At 41.0% G+C, this 21639-nt stretch overlaps 1 protein-coding gene across 1 annotated transcript; it reads right to left on the bottom strand.

Moving 5' to 3' along the window:
- Window positions 1-14962: 14962 nt before the first annotated feature.
- LOC124461554 (uncharacterized protein K02A2.6-like) lies at window positions 14963-16771 on the bottom strand. Its single transcript, XM_047013071.1, has 2 exons — window positions 15157-16771; window positions 14963-15102 (listed from the first exon to the last, which is right to left on the bottom strand). Exons 1-2 carry the CDS (start codon window positions 16769-16771, stop codon window positions 14963-14965), a joined length of 1755 nt encoding a protein of 584 aa, XP_046869027.1.
- Window positions 16772-21639: the final 4868 nt, after the last annotated feature.

Raw genomic sequence — 21639 nt, 5'->3', positions numbered from 1 at the left:
GATCACCTGGACTCCGAGTGTGGGGAGAGGGGAGGCCCCGCTGCCTTTCTCCCGCCTTTTTCCATACTCGACCCCTTTTCTCTTGCTGTGTGAGTGTGGAATTCATCTTAATTTCTCCAGGTCAACACGTTTCTTGTTGTTGCAACTTGCAAGACTCGGCTTCTTCTTCTCCACTGGGCCACTCAAGCAGCTGATCAACACCAGTGTTGGACAGCGCTAAAGCCAAGGAGGGTGCAGTCGACAGGTGGCGCTTAGGGGATCTTGTAACAAGCGTTACGTTATTCCGTTCCCGCCTTTATTTTCTCAAATTTAAATTCAAGTTCAAAAAATAGGAATAGCGAGTTATAGCAAAGAAAAGCCTGCTTTCCCCAAATATTTGGCAGCAACGAAGGCCATGGACGCAGTTATTGCAGAGGGGGGAGACGAAGCGGCCATCTTTGACAGAAAGCCAAGACTTAAAATGTCGCCCAGAGAGTTGGATTCGGATGTCACCAACACTGAAGAAGTGTCAGCGGGTCCCAATCAGCCATTAGTCTCCGATATTCCGGAACTGGATGAGCTGGTGACAAGCCACGATCTCGGCATGTAACTGCAGGTAACAAGGATGCTATTACGAGAATGTACGAGCTCCAATGACTGCTCTGTCAAAATGCGATTGCCGGCAAACTGGCAGGCAAGCCCATAACGAGCGAAAGAGCGACGCAAATGTCCCCCGAGGCCCCCAAACTGGAACTTAAAGAGCCGAAACCGACTCGAAATCAGCCCAATGTGGACTTGTGCCTACAAAATGGCAATAAAGTCATTCCGAAGAGGCCCCGCGAGGAACAGCCATCAAATAGAAACTCACCAATCGAGAAGCAGCGGGCTCACGATAGTCCGTCGACCATGTTTCACACGGCTAACAAGGCCTTGAATGGTCAACGCACCCAGCAGGAATGGCAGACTGTAGGTCAGAAAAACAAAAGACCAAGACCAGACGTCATATTTATAAACTGCGAGGATGCAACCAAGCAGCAGCAAGTCACAGAGCTGATCACAACAAATGTTTCTCTGCAGAAGTAAGCGCTATTTCTCGAACTTTGTGAAACGGCCGACACAGATCCTTGGGGAAAGGCATATAATACAATAGTAAAAAAGCTTCATGGGCACAAGCAGCAAGCTCCGAGAGACTCCGAGAAACTCGGTCGCATCGTCTCCAGCCTTTTCCCTCGGCGACACCAGCAGAATATGATGTAAAGATTACGGTGAGAGAGGTAATTGTTGCTGCAAGAACAATCGCAGACGACAAAGCGCCAGGCCCAGATGGTATACCAAGCCGCGCCACTAAGCTAGCGGTGTCTCTGCAGCCCGAGGCGTTCGTAGAACTCTTTATTAATCAGGCATATTTCCAAGCATATGGAAAATCCAGAAACTGGTCCTTATTCCCAAGCCTGATAAGCCACTAGATGATCCCTCAGCATATAGGCCCATTTTCCTGCTCGACACTCTAGGCAAAGTGTTCGAAAGAGTCATCTGCAGCACACTGGAAGTGGCCATAAGAGAGGTAGGGGACTTGGCTCCGCTCCAGTTCGGGTTTCGCAGAGCACGCTCGACTGTCGATGCCATAAAAACAGTTGTAGACATAGCGGCAAATGCAATTGAAGGCACAAGATGGAAAGGCGTCAAAAATGCATTTAATTCTGCCCGCTGGAATAAAATTCTAGCTACATTGGAAGGCTTTGGAGTGCCCATGTACCTAACACGTATTATACGTGGCTATCTCAGCAACCGAACTCTTCTGTACAATACCAATGACGGGCCCAGAACGCATCGCATCTCAGCCGGAGTCCCTCAGGGCTCGGTATTAGGGCCGACATTATGGAATGTAATGTATGACGGCATTCTTCGTTTGTCGCTAACGGCAGGATGCACGATGGTGTGCTTCGCCGACGACATTGCACTGGTGGTGGTGGCGAAACATCTAAGCCTGGTAGAAACTAACTGCAATGAGGCAGTGTTGATGGTCAAAAGCTGGCTGGACAGGACGGGGTTGGAGCTGGCGGCAGAAAAAACGGAGGCAGTGCTAGTCAGTAGCAGAAAAGAGGTGGAGACAGCCCCAAACAATGGAGAAGGCAGCTCCTCATGACAGTTCTTAAATCCGTTATTTTATATGCCGCGCCCATATGGGACAGAGCAGCAGCAACAATTAGCTACACTAGATTGGCAGCGACATACCGGCTGGTATCCACGGAGGCAGTTCTGGTAATTGCGGGCATGCCACCAATTGATCTACTAGCCCTAGAGGGTCAGGAAGTGTTCTTGGCAGTTCGCAGCAACAACGCAACTAGAAGGGTCGCTCGCACAGAAGCGAGGCAGCGCACGATTGATGGATGGCAAAGAAGGTGGGATGAGGCATGGAACGGAAGATGGACTCACTCGCTAATTCCGAATATAAGAGGCTGGATAGGAAGAATTCATGGCCAAGTGTCGTTCCCGATGACACAATTCTTAAGGCACGGCTGCTTTCGCAGCTATCTGCATCGTTTCAAGATCGACAACAGTGCGCTATGCACTTGGTGCACCTAAGACATTGAGGAGGATGCTAGCCATGCACTATTTACGTGTGGCCGTTTTGCGGAGCAACGGACTCGGCTGGGAACACAGCTGGGTACATCCATTAACGCGGGCAATCTAATCTCGATTATGTTAGAAAGCGAATCTAACTGGAGAGCATGCAGCGACTATGCGGCGTATACAGCAGCTGAGCTTCGCAGGCTAGAACGCGAGAGGGCTAGGGTAGGTGAGTAGGGAATTTCTGTGCTTTCGATGCAATGGCCCACTGGCTAGTCCCGAAAGTAATGTTCCCTACACCAAATGCACAAGCCAACAGCAGTAACAAACTTTCTCTTCCCTATATTTCTGTTTATTTTTTTACCTATGTAGCCTATGTTATTATTGTTATAATAAAACAGAATGCGTGTGGTTGGTTGTGCAGTTTATTCGCGACTAACTTCTATTTGTCTCTCATCGAGTCATTGTTCTCTTTAACGCATCTCGAGAGAGAGTATACAAAGTTACATATATATATTCGTATGTGTGTGATCATGCATGCATTGAGTTGAGAGAGAATTATTTCAACACCCTTCCTCAATGCAAGTATGTCCACAAATTTATCTTATACTTAACAAATTTGTAAACTCTACATGCTTCTTCTTCGCAAGATTCTTGGTTAGGATATCAGCTATCATTTCATTAGTAGACTTATACTTTAAAACAATCTGACCATCATTAACTACTTGTCTAACAAAATGATATCTAATGTCCACGTGCTTCGTCCTTGAATGATGTACCGGTTTCTTAGCCAATTGCTGCGCGCTGAGGTTATCGCCATACAAAACGGTAGATGTATCTTCCTCTCCGCAACCAATCTCGATGATTAATCGACGCAATACAATGGCTTCTTTGCACGCTGTTGATAACGCCATGTACTCTGCTTCAGTGCTGCTAAGAGCAACACTCCGCTGCTTCTCCGATTTCCATGATATCGGTCCGCCAGCCAGAAAATATACATATCCTGTATAAGACTTGCAATCAATCCTATCGCCTGCCCAATCTGCGTCCACGAAACCAGTAAACGCCGCATCCGACTGCTTGTAATGAATCTTGAAGCCAACTGTCGAAGCCAAATATCGTAAAACATGCTTTATGGCTGCAAGGTGTTCATTATGGGGGTCCTTGTTACGTTGAGCCAACTTCGATACTGAGTGGAGTATGTCTGGTCTAGTAGTCAACGCAAGCCACATTAGCTCGCCTATCATTGACTGATAAAGAGTTGCATCAACCCTTTTACACTCCATTTTATCGCAGGCTACCTGATACCCTGCTTCTAACGGTGTTGCAGCTGGTCTGCACTGAGCATAGCCATATCGCTCCAGTAGATCCTTGATGTACTGTGAATGACCCAATGATATTTCACCAAGTTCGCCATCACGGTAAACCTCCATGCCAAGGAACAAACGCACAGGTCCCTTGTCAACACATTCAAATGCTGCCATTATAGCTGACTTAATCCTGTCAAGATCCGATTTCTCCTGGCATCCTATAAGAAGATCGTCTACATAGACAAGGATTAGAGATAGATTACCTTTTACTTGCTGTTTGTATAGACATGATTCATTGTCGCAAGGTGTGAAACCATTAGCTCGCAAAACACTATCGAGTTTAGAAATCCACTCCCGTCCAGACTGTTTGAGTCCATATAACGCCTTTTTCAACAGAAGTACCTTACTTTTGTCTTCAGTTGCGTATCCTTCGGGCTGCCTCATGTATACGGTATCGCCCAATCACTGTTTAAGTAAGCCGTACATACATCCATCTGGTGTAGATACAATTTTAACTGCGCTGCTAGGGCCAAGATGAAACGAACACTCTCCAAGCGACATACAGGCGAGTATGTTTCATTGTAGTTCCCACCATAGCGCTGTGAACATCCTTTTGCTACTAGTCTCGTCTTAAAACGCTCGACTTCTTCCTTTGCATCACGCTTTACACTGTAGACCCACTTGCAGCCAACAGGTTTATACCCTTCCGGTAGCGTACATATTCCATTGCCCTTGAGAAACTGCCAAGTGTGATTTATTCCATTGCCCTTGAGAAACTGCCAAGTGTGATTTGACATCAAGGAATCATACTCCTTTTGCATAGCCTCACGCCAATGTGAAGCAAACGGACTACTAAGCGCCTCCTCATAGGTCTCTGGTATGATCACCTCACTTGTAATCAATGCGCTTAAAATATTGAACTGCTTCTTTGGTCTGCCAGGCCTTCCAGTTCGAATCAGCTTCGGCCTGCCGGGTCCAACACGTTGTTCAACCACAGGTTCTGCCACTTCTTGTTCAACTGCCATGTCGAAATCTTCGCTACTGCTGCCCTTCTCGCTGACTTCTGCATCAGAGTCGTCTGTACTGCTCAAGTCATCTGCTGCATCAACAGATCCTGAATCCTGATCATCCGCATATGGAAAATCAAACTTGACGATATCACCATTCGAATCGCCATTGCCGAAACGCTCGTCGAACAAAACGTCTCGCTTCTCAACAACTTGCCTGGTTTCGGCGTCGTACAACCGATACCCTTTCGCATTTCGAGAATAACCAACCATTCGGTATTCTTTGCCCTTTGGATCAAACTTGCCCTTATGATGTCCTTTGTCCAGTGCCACTGCAATAGACCCAAAAACTTTTAAATGACTTATTGATGGTTTCTTACCATTCCATGCTTCCATTGGAGTCATGTTAACCAGGGCTCGAGTTGGTGACCTATTCCGCAGATAAGCAGCTGTATAAACTGCCTCAGCCCAAAGAGATTGATGTAGACCAGACTGGATGAGCAAGCATCTTGACATCTCCACAAGAGTTCTGTTAAGTCTCTCTGCTACACCGTTCTGCTGCGGCGTGTATGGTACCGTGAGCTGCCGCAATATTCCATTGCCCTTGAGAAACTCGTCAAACGATTTATTGACGTACTCGCGACCATTGTCGCTCCGAATGCACTTTAGCTTCTTTCCAGTTTGCCGCTCTGCCATGTCTTTAAACTCGACAAACTTTCCAAATACTTCATCCTTTCCCTTCAGGAAATATACAAATATGCGACGTGACCTGTCATCGATAAATGTCAAAAAGTATCTGCTGCCTCCAAGGCTTTTTGTATCAAACGGACCGCAAACATCTGAATGCACCAGCTCCAAGATTTCCTTAGCTCTGTTCTTGGTCGAATCTGGAAATGGCTGTACTGTGATCTTGCTTACCATGCAGATCTTGCAGGGTTCCAACGACGTTGAGTCAAACGTTCCCATGCCACGGGCCAAATCCTTTCGCGCAATTTCAGCCAAACTGCCATAGTTGAGATGTCCGTACCTTTTATGCCACAAATCTTCGTAAGACTGTTCAATGGCATAGCATTCGCTCGGTGCTGTTCCAAAAATATACAAACGGCCAACTTTGTCCGCTTTCAGAATGCATTCACCTTTTTGGATCACTCGTGCATACTTTTGTCCAAATTCAACAATGCTTCCATGTTCAACTGCTTTGCTCACCGACACGAAATTACCTCTCATTTTGGGTACATACAATACATTCTTTAATGTTAGTATACGTGAAACCATATTCAGCTTTATCTCGCCCTTTCCTTCAGCCTGAAGAAAGTTATTATCAGCCAAAACAATTTTCTCCGAATGTTTTACAAATGTTGAAAACAAATCTCTGTTACAACACATATGGCTGGTGGCGCCACTGTCCAGACACCAGTTCGATCGTTCAACACATTTCGCGTCCAACGCGTTCAGCAAACCTAACGATGACTGTACTGCCTTGTTCGGGTTCGATGCAACCTTCCGACCGTTTACACTGGGACAATTCGCTTTAAAATGGCCTTTGCCGCCACACGCAAAACAGTTCAAAACTTTTTGCTTTTTCTTCCAATTGTCTCTCTGCATCGATTGCTTTTCCACCACTGTAAACGCTTTTGCGCTCTCGATCGGTTTTTCGCTCTCTCTTTTGCGTTCTCCTTCTTCTCTCAGCTTTATGCATAACATGTCGAAACTCGGCAAACTGTCGCGCGTCTCTATGGCGACAACGAAATTGTCGAATTCGTCTGGAAGACTGGATAGCAAAATAATCGTTACAAGCTCGTCCAATATTTCAATTCCAACGCCAGCAAGTTTGTCCAAGATTTCCTTGAAATCCGACAAATAACTCGATATGCTTTGACCCTCCTGTATGCGTCTACTTAGCAATTTCTTGAAAAGAGCTACTTTTCTAACGGGTCCTCTGGGTTGATGAGCTTCCTGAAGCTTCTTCCAAGCCTCATGTGCACTTGCACAGTGCTTCACATGTCCCAACTGTGAAGTCTTGACGCTCAAGGTGATCATTGCCAATGCCTTCTGATCCAGCGTCGTCCATCCGGTGTTCTCCCCCGTAGTTGGCCTTGCCAATACGCCTGACGCCACATTCCACAAATCCGCATGCACCAGCACACTTTTCATCTGGATGCACCACAAGTCATAATTACTGTCCTCGAGTTTATCAATCTGATATAACGCCGACATTATACTCGTTTATATATACTTTGTGAAAAAACCGTCTAGAACACAGCGCGAAATCTAATTTCTTCTAGAAATTACCACAGCAACCACATAGGCACGTTGCCTGGGTCCATAACCTATTGTTATAATAAAACAGAATGCGTGTGGTTGGTTGTGCAGTTTATTCGCGACTAACTTCTATTTGTCTCTCATCGAGTCATTGTTCTCTTTAACGCATCTCGAGAGAGAGTATACAAAGTTAAATATATATATTCGTATGTGTGTGATCATGCATGCATTGAGTTGAGAGAGAATTATTTCAACAGTTATTACTTGTAATAATTATTGTTAAATTTCTATAACTTACTATACTATATTCCACCATCTAAATAAACGAATTAAAAAAAAAAAAAAAAAATAAAAAAATATATATACAGCTAAACATGTTCATATATGTATGTCCATTTATATATTCACATGAGCAGCAATGCACAGGCGTAACATGAGCTAGGGCCAAGCCAGCGTGTGAACGCTGACCAAGCACTTTGATGCAAGCGCCCTAAATAATATGTGTGTAAGTACTGACACTCTCCCTCTCTTTTGTAGCTGTCGACTAAGTTGCAGCATAAGAATATATGTATGTAACAATAGGTTAAGCCAAAGAATATTACTGGAATAAAAATGAATCTGAATATTACCACAAACCAACACTGACGTGTTCGTTTTTAAATAATTCAATCTAAGTGAAGAACCCGGTCATTATATGGCGACCGGGACAATAGGCCAAGATAAGGCCTAAGGACATCGAAGGACCAAGGACTAAGGACGTCGAAGGACCAAGGAGAGAAAATTTTGTGTACGTATGTGTGTCTGTTAAAAACTGTTGGAATACCCCTTTTCTGTTATTAAATAACAACATTACGCAATACTATCAGTCATTACGCAATACTATTATTCATTACACAATACTGTCATCTTTTAACGACTGGTCACACTTCCTTTTTAACTTTCTCTTTTGTTGTGAAAACTTGAACTGTGTGCATGTGGTCCCGGTGTTGCAGTCAGAAAATAATCAAAGAATAAATAAACAATCAACATATTAAATTAAACTTAAACAATAGAAAACTTTAATTGCATATTAGCTTCATCAATTCAACAAAAACAAAAAAAAAAAATATATATATATAAGCACGAAAATGAGAAACGGTAACGATGGATAACTACTTTCAAAGAGTTACCAGACGGAACCCGGGCGTTAGAGAAAATATAATTGAGATGTTTAGAAGTGAATAAAGTCACTCTCCTCAAAGCTCGCTAACTCTTGTGCAAATAAGAGCAAAATATTTAGAAATAGCTGAAGAAAAATTCCCAGCGAAAGGAGACACAAATGCAGCAGGTACTTTCCATTTCAACCTGATGGAATAAAAAAAAAAAAAAAAAATTTTTATTTAAATCAAACATAATAAAAACAAAAAAAGAACACACACACACATACGAAAATATAAATAAACAGTTGAAAAAAAGGAACGTGTGAATGACTAGCACCGAACCGTCACATCCAGAGGACGTGGATTTCCTGACGGCTGTACCTACCGTACAAAGGGAGGCACCCCCCCTCGAAGAGGTATTAGAGGTGTGTCTAAACGAGGGACCACGCTCACTCACGATAGCTAAGTACCGGGCTCGCCAAGAGAAGCGAAAAGAAGATCCCAAAAGGAAGTCGAGAGGAGGAAAATACGCCAGGCTAAGGCGTGAGAGGAAGCTCCTCCACGACCTCCTCCACATAGGACTTGACGACAAGGACCAACAGCACTACACAGAGTGCCTAATGAACAACACGGCCCAACTTCGCCAAAGAGCGAAGACACGCAATGAGTAAATAATTCTCTTGCCTCTATATATCATTTAAATATTAAGATAGTATAAACATGTACGAGTTTGCACTTGTTGCACAGTACAATTACTAACCAACCATTGATAGGCTATTACTACAAAACATGCGTAGGCATAGATTTAATTAAACCATTGTTCAAGTTGAAAGCCTACGCATGTCTACTTTTCTATCTTTCCACGTCTCTGGCTCACTGTGCAAGACACAGTTAAGATAATTTTTCTCTCAAAATTTTTTTCAAAATTTTTGAGTTTTATTAAAATAAAAAAAATATATATATAATAACCGAATCCATAAAAAAAATTTTTTTCTCTCAAACCAATAGAAAACAGGTCTAAACGACCAAAGAATTTTTTTTTGCTAGTAAGATGGGTTCTCAAGAATCCAAAATAGACCACCCGACGGCTAATGTCATCAACAGCGTGAAAATAGTAGATCATAACCCACTCGATAGAAAGATCCATAGTAGAAGCACACATACAACCGCCTAAAGCGAAAAAACAGAATGCTACCCACCTGGGTACATAAACTATTCGAACAACCCATAGAGACAATTGATCTCTCAGGGAGTTAAAAAAACAAAAAAAAAAAATAAATAAAAAAAGAGAGTGCAAATTTTTCAACAAAATATGATTAGTTGGGATGACTTAATAGGAAAAGCTAGAACACATGCGCAATTAAATAAATGTTGTAAGTGCCTCTCGCAGAATAGGGAAACATCCCAAAGTACAATAGAAAAACTCTCGAAAATAATAATAGAGAGCTTAGAAAATATTAGAGCAGTATTAATAGAACACTATAGTAAGCTAGCTGCGGGACATAAAACAGCCGCAAATGCATTCTATAATGACTGCAAAAAAAAGGCAAAATCCGTATTAAAAAGATATAATATTGAATATAAACAAACAATTGATTTGGAAATTTCAATATCACTGGAAGACAAAACCAAGTTAACGGCTGAAGACGAGATAGATCAAGAAGAACCATCAGTGAATTTAAATCAAACAAAAATAACTCCTAATATACCAGCCATTTCGCAGATTTTTTGAAGATGGCCTCAAACCTTATCCCACAGTTTGATGGCAGAAGAGAAAATCTTCAGAGCTTTATGGACGCATTGAATTTGATAAATTCACTAAAAGGCGACCATGAGGAAACAGCAGTGTGCCTAATAAAAATTAAGTAAGTAAGTCGTCTCGCCGACTTGGGTATACCATACACCAGGTGAAACAAATATTTAAAAATTCGAAAACCAAATGTTGTATGTCCATTAAATTGTTTTAACATGCCTCATACCATATGCTATCTCGCTCACTCTAAAAACACACGAGCACTCTAGCGCCGCCACTAGCCAACGGCCAATTCTGCCCTTATGGATCGCGTAGCAAAATACGTTCATACGTATATTTTGCATGTTTCTAGACCGATTTCAATCAAATTTGGCAGTTTGATAGAAATAGATAAATAGATAGATTTATTAGTCTGCCAAATTTGATCGCGATGGTCAAAAAATTGCAAGAGCCATTCGGTTTTTTTTAATTATGGAGGCGGAAGTGGGCGTGGCAACATATTAAAATATATATATTCTGCGCGCATACTAAGCCAGTATACATATTAAATTTGGTGACCTTAGCTTTGTTACTTTTCGAGAAAATCAGTTTTGTTTAATTTGCGGGGGCGGAAATGGGCGTGGCAAAATTTTTAAATAGTGAATATCTACGCGTCTATTAAGCTAGGTTACATACCAAATTGAATGTCGGTAGCTGTCATAGTTTTTAAGAAAATCTGTTTTTTGGGAATTCCGGGGGCGGAAGGCGGCGTGGCAAAAAGTTGGAACAATTATTTTCTGCGCGCTAACTAAACGAGTATATAAAACAAATGTTATGTATCTATCTGCTAAACTTTTTAAGAAAAACAGTTTTGTGTAAGTTCACGGGGCGTGGCCAAAATTCCAATTAACTCTATATATTAACACAGCACACGAGTCTACATACCAAATTTGGTGGCTCTAGCTCTTATAGTCTCCGAGATCTACGTGTTCATACGGACGGAAGGACGGGCGGACAGACGGACATGGCTAGATCGACTCGGTTTTTGATCCTGATCAAGAATATTTATACTTTGTGGGGTCGGAGATGCTTCCTTCTGCCTGTTACATACATTTTGGCGACTTTAATATACCAATTCACCCTATGGGTGTATGGTATAATTACAGAATACCACACATGCATAAGGAAGAAATAACTAGATAAGTCGATAAACTCATTAAAGATAAAATAGTTGAATCGTCAGTGTCCGTGTATAATAGTCCGTTACTACTGGTACCGAAAAAGAGTTTACCAGGATCAGAAAAGATACGATTGGTAATAGACTATCGTCAAATAAACAAAAAATTGTTGTCCGATAAACTCCCATTACCAAGAATAGACGATATTCTTGACCAACTAGGCAGAGCCAAATATTTTTCATGTCTAGATTTAATGTCCGGTTTTCACCAAATAGAACTAAAAGGCAAATCGCGAAGCATTAAGTCATTTTCCACTAGCAATGGATCTTATCAGTTTACTTGACTACCGTATGGTCTGAAAATAGCACCAAATTCCTTTCAAAGAATGATGGCAATTGCTTTCTCTGGATTAAATCCGTCACAAGCATTCCTTTACATGGATGACTTAATAGTCATCGGCTGTTCTGAGAAACACTTGCTCAAAAACCTAAAGGATATTTTCGACATATGCAGAAAACACAACCTAAAACTGCATTCAGAGAAATGTTCATTCTTCATGCACGAAGTGACATTCTTGGGTCACAAGTGTACCGACAAAGGAATATTGCCAGATGACACCAAATATGACGTCATTGAAAAATACCCAGTACCAACAGATGCTGATAGTGCTAGAAGATTCGTAGCCTTTTGCAACTATTACAGACGTTTTATTAGAAACTTCGCAGAACATGCACGTCCGATAACACAACTATGTAAGAAAAACGTAGATTTTGTTTGGTCTGAAGAATGCCAAAAAAGGATTTGAATATCTGAAAAAAGTCTTAATAGAACCCACACTGCTGCAGTATCCAGATTTTAGAAAAGAATTTTGCATAATAACAGATGCTAGCAAATATGCATGTGGAGCAGCACTAACTCAAACTTATGGCGATACTTAGTAGCAATACCAATAAAACCGCTACAACAATCGCGAAAACTATTTTTGAATCCTTCATTCTGAAGTACGGTCCAATGAAGACGTTCATTACGGACATGGGAACAGAATACAAAAATTCAATAAATGACTTGTGCAAATATTTTAAAATAGACAACATTTCGTCTATTGCACACCACCACCAGACCTTGGGTACCGTTGAAAGAAGTCATAGGACATTCAATGAGTACAATCGATTATATATATCAGTAGATAAAACTGATTGGGACATATGGTTACAATATTTGGTGTACTGTTTTAACACAACCCCATCAGTAACACACAAATACTGTCCCTATGAACTTGTATTTGGTAAACAAAATAATTTACCAATCCATTTTAATAGAATAAATAGAATAGAACCATTATATAACGTAGATGATTATTTTTGTGTTTGTGCAAACTTATGTATATATAGTTTATTAATAGATAATTGTACAGTAGAAATCTGGGATATGTAGTAGTTGTAGTTATAGTAGTAGAAGTAGAAGTCCAGTAGTAGAAGTCCCTCGTAGCTGTAGTAGTAGTCGCGGTAGTAGCAATCCCTCGTAGTTGTAGTAGTAATCCCTTGTAGCTGTAGTAGTAGTCGCAGTAGTAGAAGTCCCTCGTAGTTGTAGCAGGGGAGTCCGATGTTGTTCCGAAGCAATTAGTAGAACGACTGAGAAGTGCAGCTGTTAACAGACCTTTTAACAGTCCGACGATAACAGCTTCTTAGAGATGGGTCATATACATAACACCCCTTAACACCCAGATGGGTTAAAGAATTCCGGGGGTTGTCTTTTCCGACTCGATCTGCGAGGAGTCACTGGAGCTGGGGACAATGGTGCCGGTTCAGACAATTCAGGACAGTCGGGTATATCATCAGATATCGAGACTGCATCCTCAGCAGGTAGTTCGATTGATTCCGTGTCTTGAGTACTTTCGACAGACGGAACCCGATGGCGAAGTTGGTCGAAGTGACGTTTAATAATGCGGCGATCATGTAAACGAACGTTGTATGAAATGGGGCCTGTCTGGTCCACAATTTCGCCTTCTATCCACTTTGGACCGGGGGCGTAGTTACGGACCCAAACCGGAGCACCAATAGAAAACTGCTTATCATTTGTTAGGTCGCAGACCTTTCCGTATGTTATTTCCTTGGGTTGAATTTTGTCGAAATATGACTTAAGCTCTCGATTACATAGTAGTTCTGCAGGGGTACGATTTGTCGTGGAGTGAGGGGTAGTATGTTGGCTAAACAAATACCGCGCCAGTGCGAGATCTATGTTAAGATTTCTATCAAACTTTTTCAGGTAATTCTTGGTACTTTGTACCATGCGCTCGGCTTGCCCATTTGTGGCAGGATGAAATGGAGCCGACCGAATGTGTCGAATCACGTTGTTTTTCATAAAGATCCTGAATTCTTCAGACGTGAATGCAGTGCCATTATCTGACACTATTTCGTCCGGTAATCCGTGCGTTGCAAAAAGCTGTCTCAAGAATTTAATAGCAGCAGCAGATGATGTAGATTTCACAACAGAGACTTCTAGCCATTTCGAAAATGAATCCACGACTAGTAAAAAGGTATTCCCATTAAAGGGGCCAGCGAAATCTATATGAAGGCGTGACCAAGGTTGTCTGGCAGATTCCCAATGATGTGTAGTTGTATGAGGCTGTTCGTTTCGGTTTTGCTGACAGGGATTGCAACGTTTCACAAGTAGCTCTATTTCAGCATCAATATTAGGCCACCAAAAGTAGCTTCGAGCCATGGCTTTCATTTTTACAATCCCCGGGTGCGAAGCATGCAACGCTTGAAGTAAAGCCGGTCTAGATGGTTCGGGAATCACAGACCGGTTGCCCCATACAAGAATTCCTTTGTTTGCTGAAAGCTCATGTCGGCGAGAAAAATACGAGTAGAGCTGATCTGAACGATCAACTTTTCCATTGGGCCATCCCCTTAACACCCAGTTCAGAACCTATGATAAATGCGCGTCCTTCTTAGTCTGTAATGCTAGAGATTGAGCGCTGACAAGTGGTGTTCCAGCCCATTCAATCATTAACACTTCTTCTGTAGTGTTGCCTTCGCCTTGTTGTGGTAATGGGCATCGGCTTAAGAAGTCGGCGTTGCCCATTTTTGATCCCGGTCTATGAATTAGTGTAAAGTCATAGGCATTCAAGAATATTGCTCTTCGAAGCATCTGTGTGGAAATTACATTTGGAGTTGCCTTGGCCGTTGTAAATATTCCGAGCAATGGGCGATGATCTGTGACGAGAGTAAAAGAACGGCCATATAGATAATTGTGAAATTTTTTAACGCCTGATATAAGCCCAACGGCTTCTCTGTCGATTTGCGAGTAGTTTCTTTCTGTCTTGGAGAGAGTTCTAGAATAAAAGGCAATAGGCTTCTCTGATCCATCGTGAAGTTTGTGGCTCAGCACCGCTCCGATTCCGTACGGAGATGCATCGCACGTTAACAATACTGGCAATTTGCCATCGAAATGCATTAGCACATTTTGTGAAGTTACAAGATTTTTTAGATTCATGAAGGCATCTTGGTGTTTATGGGCCCACACCCATGGCGCATTTTTATCCAGTAGACGGTGAAGCGGTTCTGCAACGGTTGCCTTATGTGGCAGGAATGCGTGGTAAAAATTGATGAGTCCCAAGAAAGCTTGTAATTGTTTCTTATCTTTTGGAGCCGGAGCGCACTTGATAGCTTCGACCTTACTGGCACACGGTCTTATACCCAGTGCATCGATTTTAAATCCCAAAAATTCTACTGACGGAACTCCAAATTGACACTTGTCTCTGCGTAGGCGTAGTCCGGCCTTATCAAATCATTAAGACCTCATTAAGACGCGCCGCTAGCTCTTCCTCTGATTTTCCCATAACAATTATGTCATCGAAGTAGGGTAAAACACCAGAAACGTTCTGCAATATACGTTCGATGCAGCTCTGAAATATGCCCGGGGCTGAAGAAATTCCAAATTGTAGTCTGGTTACTTTGAAATAACCTTTGTGTGTACATATGGTTTGCATCAATGCAGACTGCTCATCTACCACTAGTTGTTGGTACGCCTGAGCCAAGTCGATTTTCGCAAATATGGATCCTCCTTCAACTGATGCTAATAATGAATTCATTGGAGGAATTTGATAGCCGTGTTGCTTAATCACTTTATTAATTGTAGACTTGTAGTCGCCACATATGCGAATAGTACCATCCTTTTTAATTACTGGCACTGTAGGAGTCGCCCAGTCGGAGTATTCAATGGGTACTAGGATTCCTTGGGAGCACAGACGGTCTAATTCTTCTTCATATAATTCTTGAATTGCAAATGGAATGCGTCTTGCTGGCAGTCGGACTGGTGTTGCATCAGTATTGATTTGTAATGACACAGGTGGCCCCCGAAAACGGCCTAATTCAGACGAAAACAGATCCTTATACTTCGCCAGAGTTGCCTCGATGCTAAGTTTAGCGTTAATGGCATGTATTCCTTCTATGCTGATGCCTAAGGGCATAAACCAGTTGCGTCCAAGTAAATTCGATCCACCGCTTGATGTAACAACCAGTGGAAGATTCGGAATGTATTTATTATCGTACTGGACAGATGTATCCACGATGCCAATAACTGGAATTCGGTTTTTCTGGTAATCCGTAAACTCTAGAGCACAATCTTGGATATTCGGTCTATCCGTTGGCCAGATATAACGAAACGTAGCTTCGTCTATCATTGTGATCGCAGACCCCGAATCCACTTCGAATTGGCATTTTCGTTTATTTATAATTATTGTAACGATTTCCTTTGGGCAAATCAACGGTAGTATGCTGTGGACACTGTATTCTTCATTCGGCTTTTGCTTGTGTGGTCCTCGGTAGGAGTCATGGCCACTCGATGTGTTGAATGCTTTACGACCCGGGTCTCTTACAGCCCTGCAGACTCGTTGAAGATGGCCTGCTCGGTGACAGGCATGGCACACAGTGTTCCGATGTGGGCACAGTTTCCGCAAGTGAGCACCCCCGCAACCATCGCATGGCTGGTGGTGCTGATTGGGTCGGCTTGGACGGATCGCGTTAGTCTGCACTTCGTGAATCGACTCAGTGCTCTCAGCTGTATTTCGCATGGCCCAAGCGCTGTGAGCAGCGGCCTCACTAGATGTGGCGCGTTCCATCGCGCGTTGAATCGTTAAATCTGCCTCTGCTAGAAGACTTTTCTGAAGACCCTCATCCTTCATTCCACATACGAAGCGATCGCGCAACATGCGATCCAACGCAGCTCCGAATTTGCAGTCGACAGCGAGAGTCCTAAGTGCAGCCATGTAGTTCGCAACCGATTCATCAATTAGTTGGTCTCGCTTGTGAAATTGGTAGTAGGCCGCAATTTCCGATTGACATGGAGACAAATGTTGGTTGAGTATTTCATATATTTCCGATAAACTCAAATCACTCACCTGAGTAGGGGATGCCAATGACGTTAGAAGCTCGAACAGTGGAGCGCCAGCCAGCGTAAGCAATGCAGCCTTCTTCCGTGCTTCCTCCGTAACGTCATTGGCCAGAAGATACAGCTCAAAACGCTGCTTGTAAGTTGTCCATTTGTTTGGGTGATTTAAATCAAATGGTTCTAACTGACCCACTCCTGACATTATCACTGATTTATTTGTTGTTTTGCGTTCTGTAGCAATATTCACTTTGGTGGGCTTTTCCTCATGTGATTCCAAATCAGACATTAGTAGTTGAATTCGATCGTATGTGTGTGTGTTTGAGCATCAATTCAAATTGCAGTAGTCGTAGCGCGTCTGTCTGCAAATGCGCGCGTTGGAAAAGTACCGTTTCTTTATTCCAATAAACTTGGCGCCAGCACGCATGCGGTTTTTGGCGTCTCTTTGTTCGCTTTCGCTTGGTCGATTGTAACTGTACACGACATATACATATATAAGTTTGACGAATTATCCCATCCTCGTCGCCAATTTTGTGTTTGTGCAAACTTATGTACAGTGAAACCTCGATATAACGAACTTCGTTATAACGAAAAACCCAATATAACGAATTTTTTGTTAAGTCCCTTGAAAAAACCTCGTTTTTACGAAGTTTTTCATACAAAAAAACACTATAGGTATAACGAATTTCTGAGCCTAAAAGCCCCTAATTTTAAGCATTTCTATCGCAAAGAGGTGGTCAAAATTTTTATCAATGACATGGAAGAGGGGCGCAAGAGCAATATTAACGTTTTGCAAGGTATCAGAATGGCCCATAAAGCATGGGAAAGCGTAAAACAATCAACGATTGTCAACTGTTTTGCGACATGTGGCTTTGTCGACAGTCCAAATATTACGGCTACAAACGATTGTATTCAAGACAGTGAAGAATGGCTTGTCATTAAAAACCATTTTAATTTGGATGAACATTTTGACGATTTTGTTACCTTCGATGACAACGTTAGTGCTTCGGGGCCTTTAACTGATGATGACATTGTTGGTAGTTTTGCGAAGACAGTCGATGTTGTCGAGGAGGAAGAAGAGCTAGAAACGGTTATCACCGCAAAAGAAGCTAAGCAAATGGTTGAAAAACTACAAACTTTTCTTGAGGCACAAGAAGCTACACCCCAGACTACTTTTGATGGCTTAGCATCTGTTGCACAAACTATAGATGGCTGTATTCAAAACTTGCGCAAACAAACTAAAATAACCAATTACTTTAATAAAGTCTAATAAAAAAAAAATGTTTATTTTTTGTATATTTACCCCCTTTCAGTGCAATTTAGCATTATTTTGGTGGAAACAATGTTTATAACGAATTTTTTTCAGATTTCTTTAAATTTCGTTATACTAAGGTTTTACATTTCAGTACCTATAGCGAATCAATAGATATAACGAATAATTTTGCGATCCCCCTCAGATTCGTTATATCGAGGTTTCACTGTATATATAGTTTATTAATAGATAATTGTACAGTAGAAATCTGGGATATGTAGTAGTTGTAGTTATAGTAGTAGAAGTAGAAGTCCAGTAGTAGAAGTCCCTCGTAGCTGTAGTAGTAGTCGCGGTAGTAGCAATCCCTCGTAGTTGTAGTAGTAATCCCTTGTAGCTGTAGTAGTAGTCGCAGTAGTAGAAGTCCCTCGTAGTTGTAGCAGGGGAGTCCGATGTTGTTCCGAAGCAATTAGTAGAACGACTGAGAAGTGCAGCTGTTAACAGACCTTTTAACAGTCCGACGATAACAGCTTCTTAAAGATGGGTCATATACATAACAATTATGCTAAAGAAGTTAAGTTTAGATTAGAACTAGCATACAGTAGAGCTAGAATAATGTTAGAAAAACGTAAGCAAAACCAGTAAAATTTTTATGACAATAAGTCAGCAGATCTTAAAATAGAAATAGGGGTTAAAGTTTTCTTAAAAAACGAAGCTGATCATAAGCTTGACTCAGCCTATCTAGGACCATTCGAAGTTTTAGAAACATCTAAAAACAACAAGATAAAAATTAGAAACAATAAAAATAAGATACAAACAGTAAATAAATTTATGTTAAAAATTTACAAAAATAATTGAATTAAGAATTGAAATATATACAATTTTTTATGGATTCAACTACTATAACTACTTCATTTTATTAGAAATATTTACATTAAAAAAAAAAATTTTTTTGAGAAATTTTTTTTTGAAAACAATTTTTCTAACAAACATAATCAATGATCATTAATTATCATTAGTAGTAATTAATAAATAACTCCATAATTTTACGTTATTTTCCAAAAAGGGGAGGTGTAGTATATCCATACCAAAAATTATTCAACATAAAGGACTCAACTTGTAACACTTTGTTGCAAGTATAAACAATAAGATATGTACGCAAGAAAACATAAGTGTGCACTTGAATATGTTTATGGGTATATATTAATATATTCACATAAACATACTCACATAAATATACAGCTAAACTTGTTCATATATGTATGTACATTTATATATGCACATACATATATTCACGTGAGCAGCAATGCACAGGCGTAACATGAGCTGAGTGTAAACGCTGACCAAGCACTTTGATGCAAGCGCCCTAAATAATATGTATGTATGTACTGACACTCTCCCTCTCTTTTGTAGCTGTCGACTAAGTTGCAGCATAAGAATATATGTATGTAACAATAGGTTAAGCCAAAGAATATTACTGGAATAAAAATCAATCTGAATATTACTACCAACCAACACTAATGTGTTCGTTTTTAAATAATTCAACCTAAGTGGAACGCGGTCATTACACCAAATTTCATTTCCCCCCTAACATAAAACAACTCAGCCTCGCATCGATTCGATTTGTAGTTGACATGGTGTACCTTTGAATTGTTAGGTACTAGTAGAAATGTAGAAATGGAAGTTAGCCAAAGAGAGGAAGAGCGAGTTATGAGCCAACCACTGGTGCGCTGGAGTCATTGCCCAGGACATAAATAATCAAACAGTGTCTGAAGAACAAATGAATTACAAATCTGGGGTTGGTACCGGTGAATTGACCTTTTTTGGCTTGCTCGACGTGGCTCTGACGAGGCATGCTGGGAGGTCGTGCTTAATGGCGCGCAATTAAGAGCTAAAGGACTAGAAAGCGCCTCAAGCGCTATGAAAGGAGGAGTAGTAGGGCTGGTACTCCTCTGACGAGGACTTGAAAAAAAAGTCTAAGATTTGCTCGAGCCATTTCCTTTGAGGGCTCGTACTCATAACCCCACCGAATGGCGGTTATGATGGTAATGAACTGGTTTGGCACGACTTGGAAATTAGTAAACTCCACAAAGCGCAAAATCAAACGTTTGGAAAAACTTGGAACGATTCCGAAAGGCACAATGAAAGGCCTAGAACGCTTTGAAAATCGAAGAAACTTGGAACGTTTGAGAAAACTTGGATTGTTGCCAAAAAAACCCAAGGAATGGCTTGGAACGCTTTGGAAATCGAATAAAAAATCCAAAGATACGAAATGGAAAGTTTGGCATATTTTGTATTCCAAATAAAATCGAAAGATACGACTTGTAACAAATGGAACGCTTTGAAATAAAACAACAGACGTTGAAAATTCGTTGCCAACCGTCACGCGACGTTTTTGGATTTATTTTTTGGAGTAGGATTTCATAAAATTTCTATACTGCAAAGCGAAACGATTGGGACAAGAATTCAACAAAGAATGATAAATTAATTTTCCCGAAAGAGTAGAACTAAGCTTTTGAACCGAAACAGAATTGGAAATCAAATGACGCGAAACACAAATTTTCAACAGTTAAATATTTTTCGACTTAACCTCAACGTGTAGCCTTTATAGCCTTTATATATGAAAGTGTGGATTACTGGTTTTTTTTTAAATCTTTATTAATTTGGATTGAAAATTTTTCTCTTTGTTGTGTGCGAAATGGACTGTATTTGCAAATTTTATAGATGTGTGTATCTGGACTTAGCACTAGATATATTTTTTTTGTAACTTATGTATATTATTGTCATACTCACACACTCTTCTTGCATATAAGATATCACATTAATTTTTTCTCGATTTAGTTAAATATATACATATGTGTCAAATTTTAGAAAATGCGGGAAAAAATCGTGAAGTAGGCGACCAAATATACCGCCTTACATACTGGGCACATTTGAATATTAGGGGTGTTCCTAGTTGTATGGGGGAAAAAATATTAATATTTTTTTTGAGTACCGGTCATTTTTCCCCCTTTTAGTTTAAAAAAAAAATCTCAAAAAAATTTGGGTCCGATCGGATAATGTTAAAAGGGCGCGGAACTCACCTAAAGTTTTCAGTGTGATGATCCCATATAAGCATACATAGCACCACACAAATGTCATAAGAGTGAGCGAGATGGCGTTCTATGAAATAAAATGTCAGTACATTGTGAACACTATTGATGTTATACTACAAAAATAAAAGAAGAATAGAATCAAATGTTTCTTTATTAATGGGTTTAACTTAAATTTTGATTACTGACTGACTAGATCACTTTTTGAGGTAGTTTAAACGCATCGCAGTGCTAGTTAGCTACAATGGTTCAAAGTTCATAGATGCACCAAAAGTGGAATCTTTAACTGGCAAAACTATTGCTGAGGCAGTTTTTGACAGGCAAGTTAAATGGAATATGGTTGATCAAGTCAATGGCTTTTCCTGGGACCCCACGGCTGCAAATACAGGCAGGTCAGTAAAATGGAAGAAAATGGTTGTGTATCCCGCACTAGAATACAGGATCTAAACGCACAAAAGCATATGTCCTGAAAGTCACTACCAGGCAGCAAAGTAGACAAAAAAATCTCTGGCCAGATGATAAAAATCAAAATACAACTAGAGGGCCGGGGCTAACTTCGACCGCGGCAAGGTTTGTATAACCTTGCAACTTTTTTGGTAACTTATTCCTTACCTATAGCCATCAAAGTGGAAAAACGTTTAAGCTAAAAGGGCTAATGTATCCGAAAGAACGGCCTACAATCTTAGCATAGGAAATAACGAAGATATTGATCAAAGTCACTGTTTTCCACCG

This window comes from Drosophila willistoni, unplaced genomic scaffold (genome assembly GCF_018902025.1).
Source record: "Drosophila willistoni isolate 14030-0811.24 unplaced genomic scaffold, UCI_dwil_1.1 Seg531, whole genome shotgun sequence".
NCBI lineage: Eukaryota > Metazoa > Arthropoda > Insecta > Diptera > Drosophilidae > Drosophila > Drosophila willistoni.
This window is presented reverse-complemented; position numbering and strand designations above follow the sequence as displayed.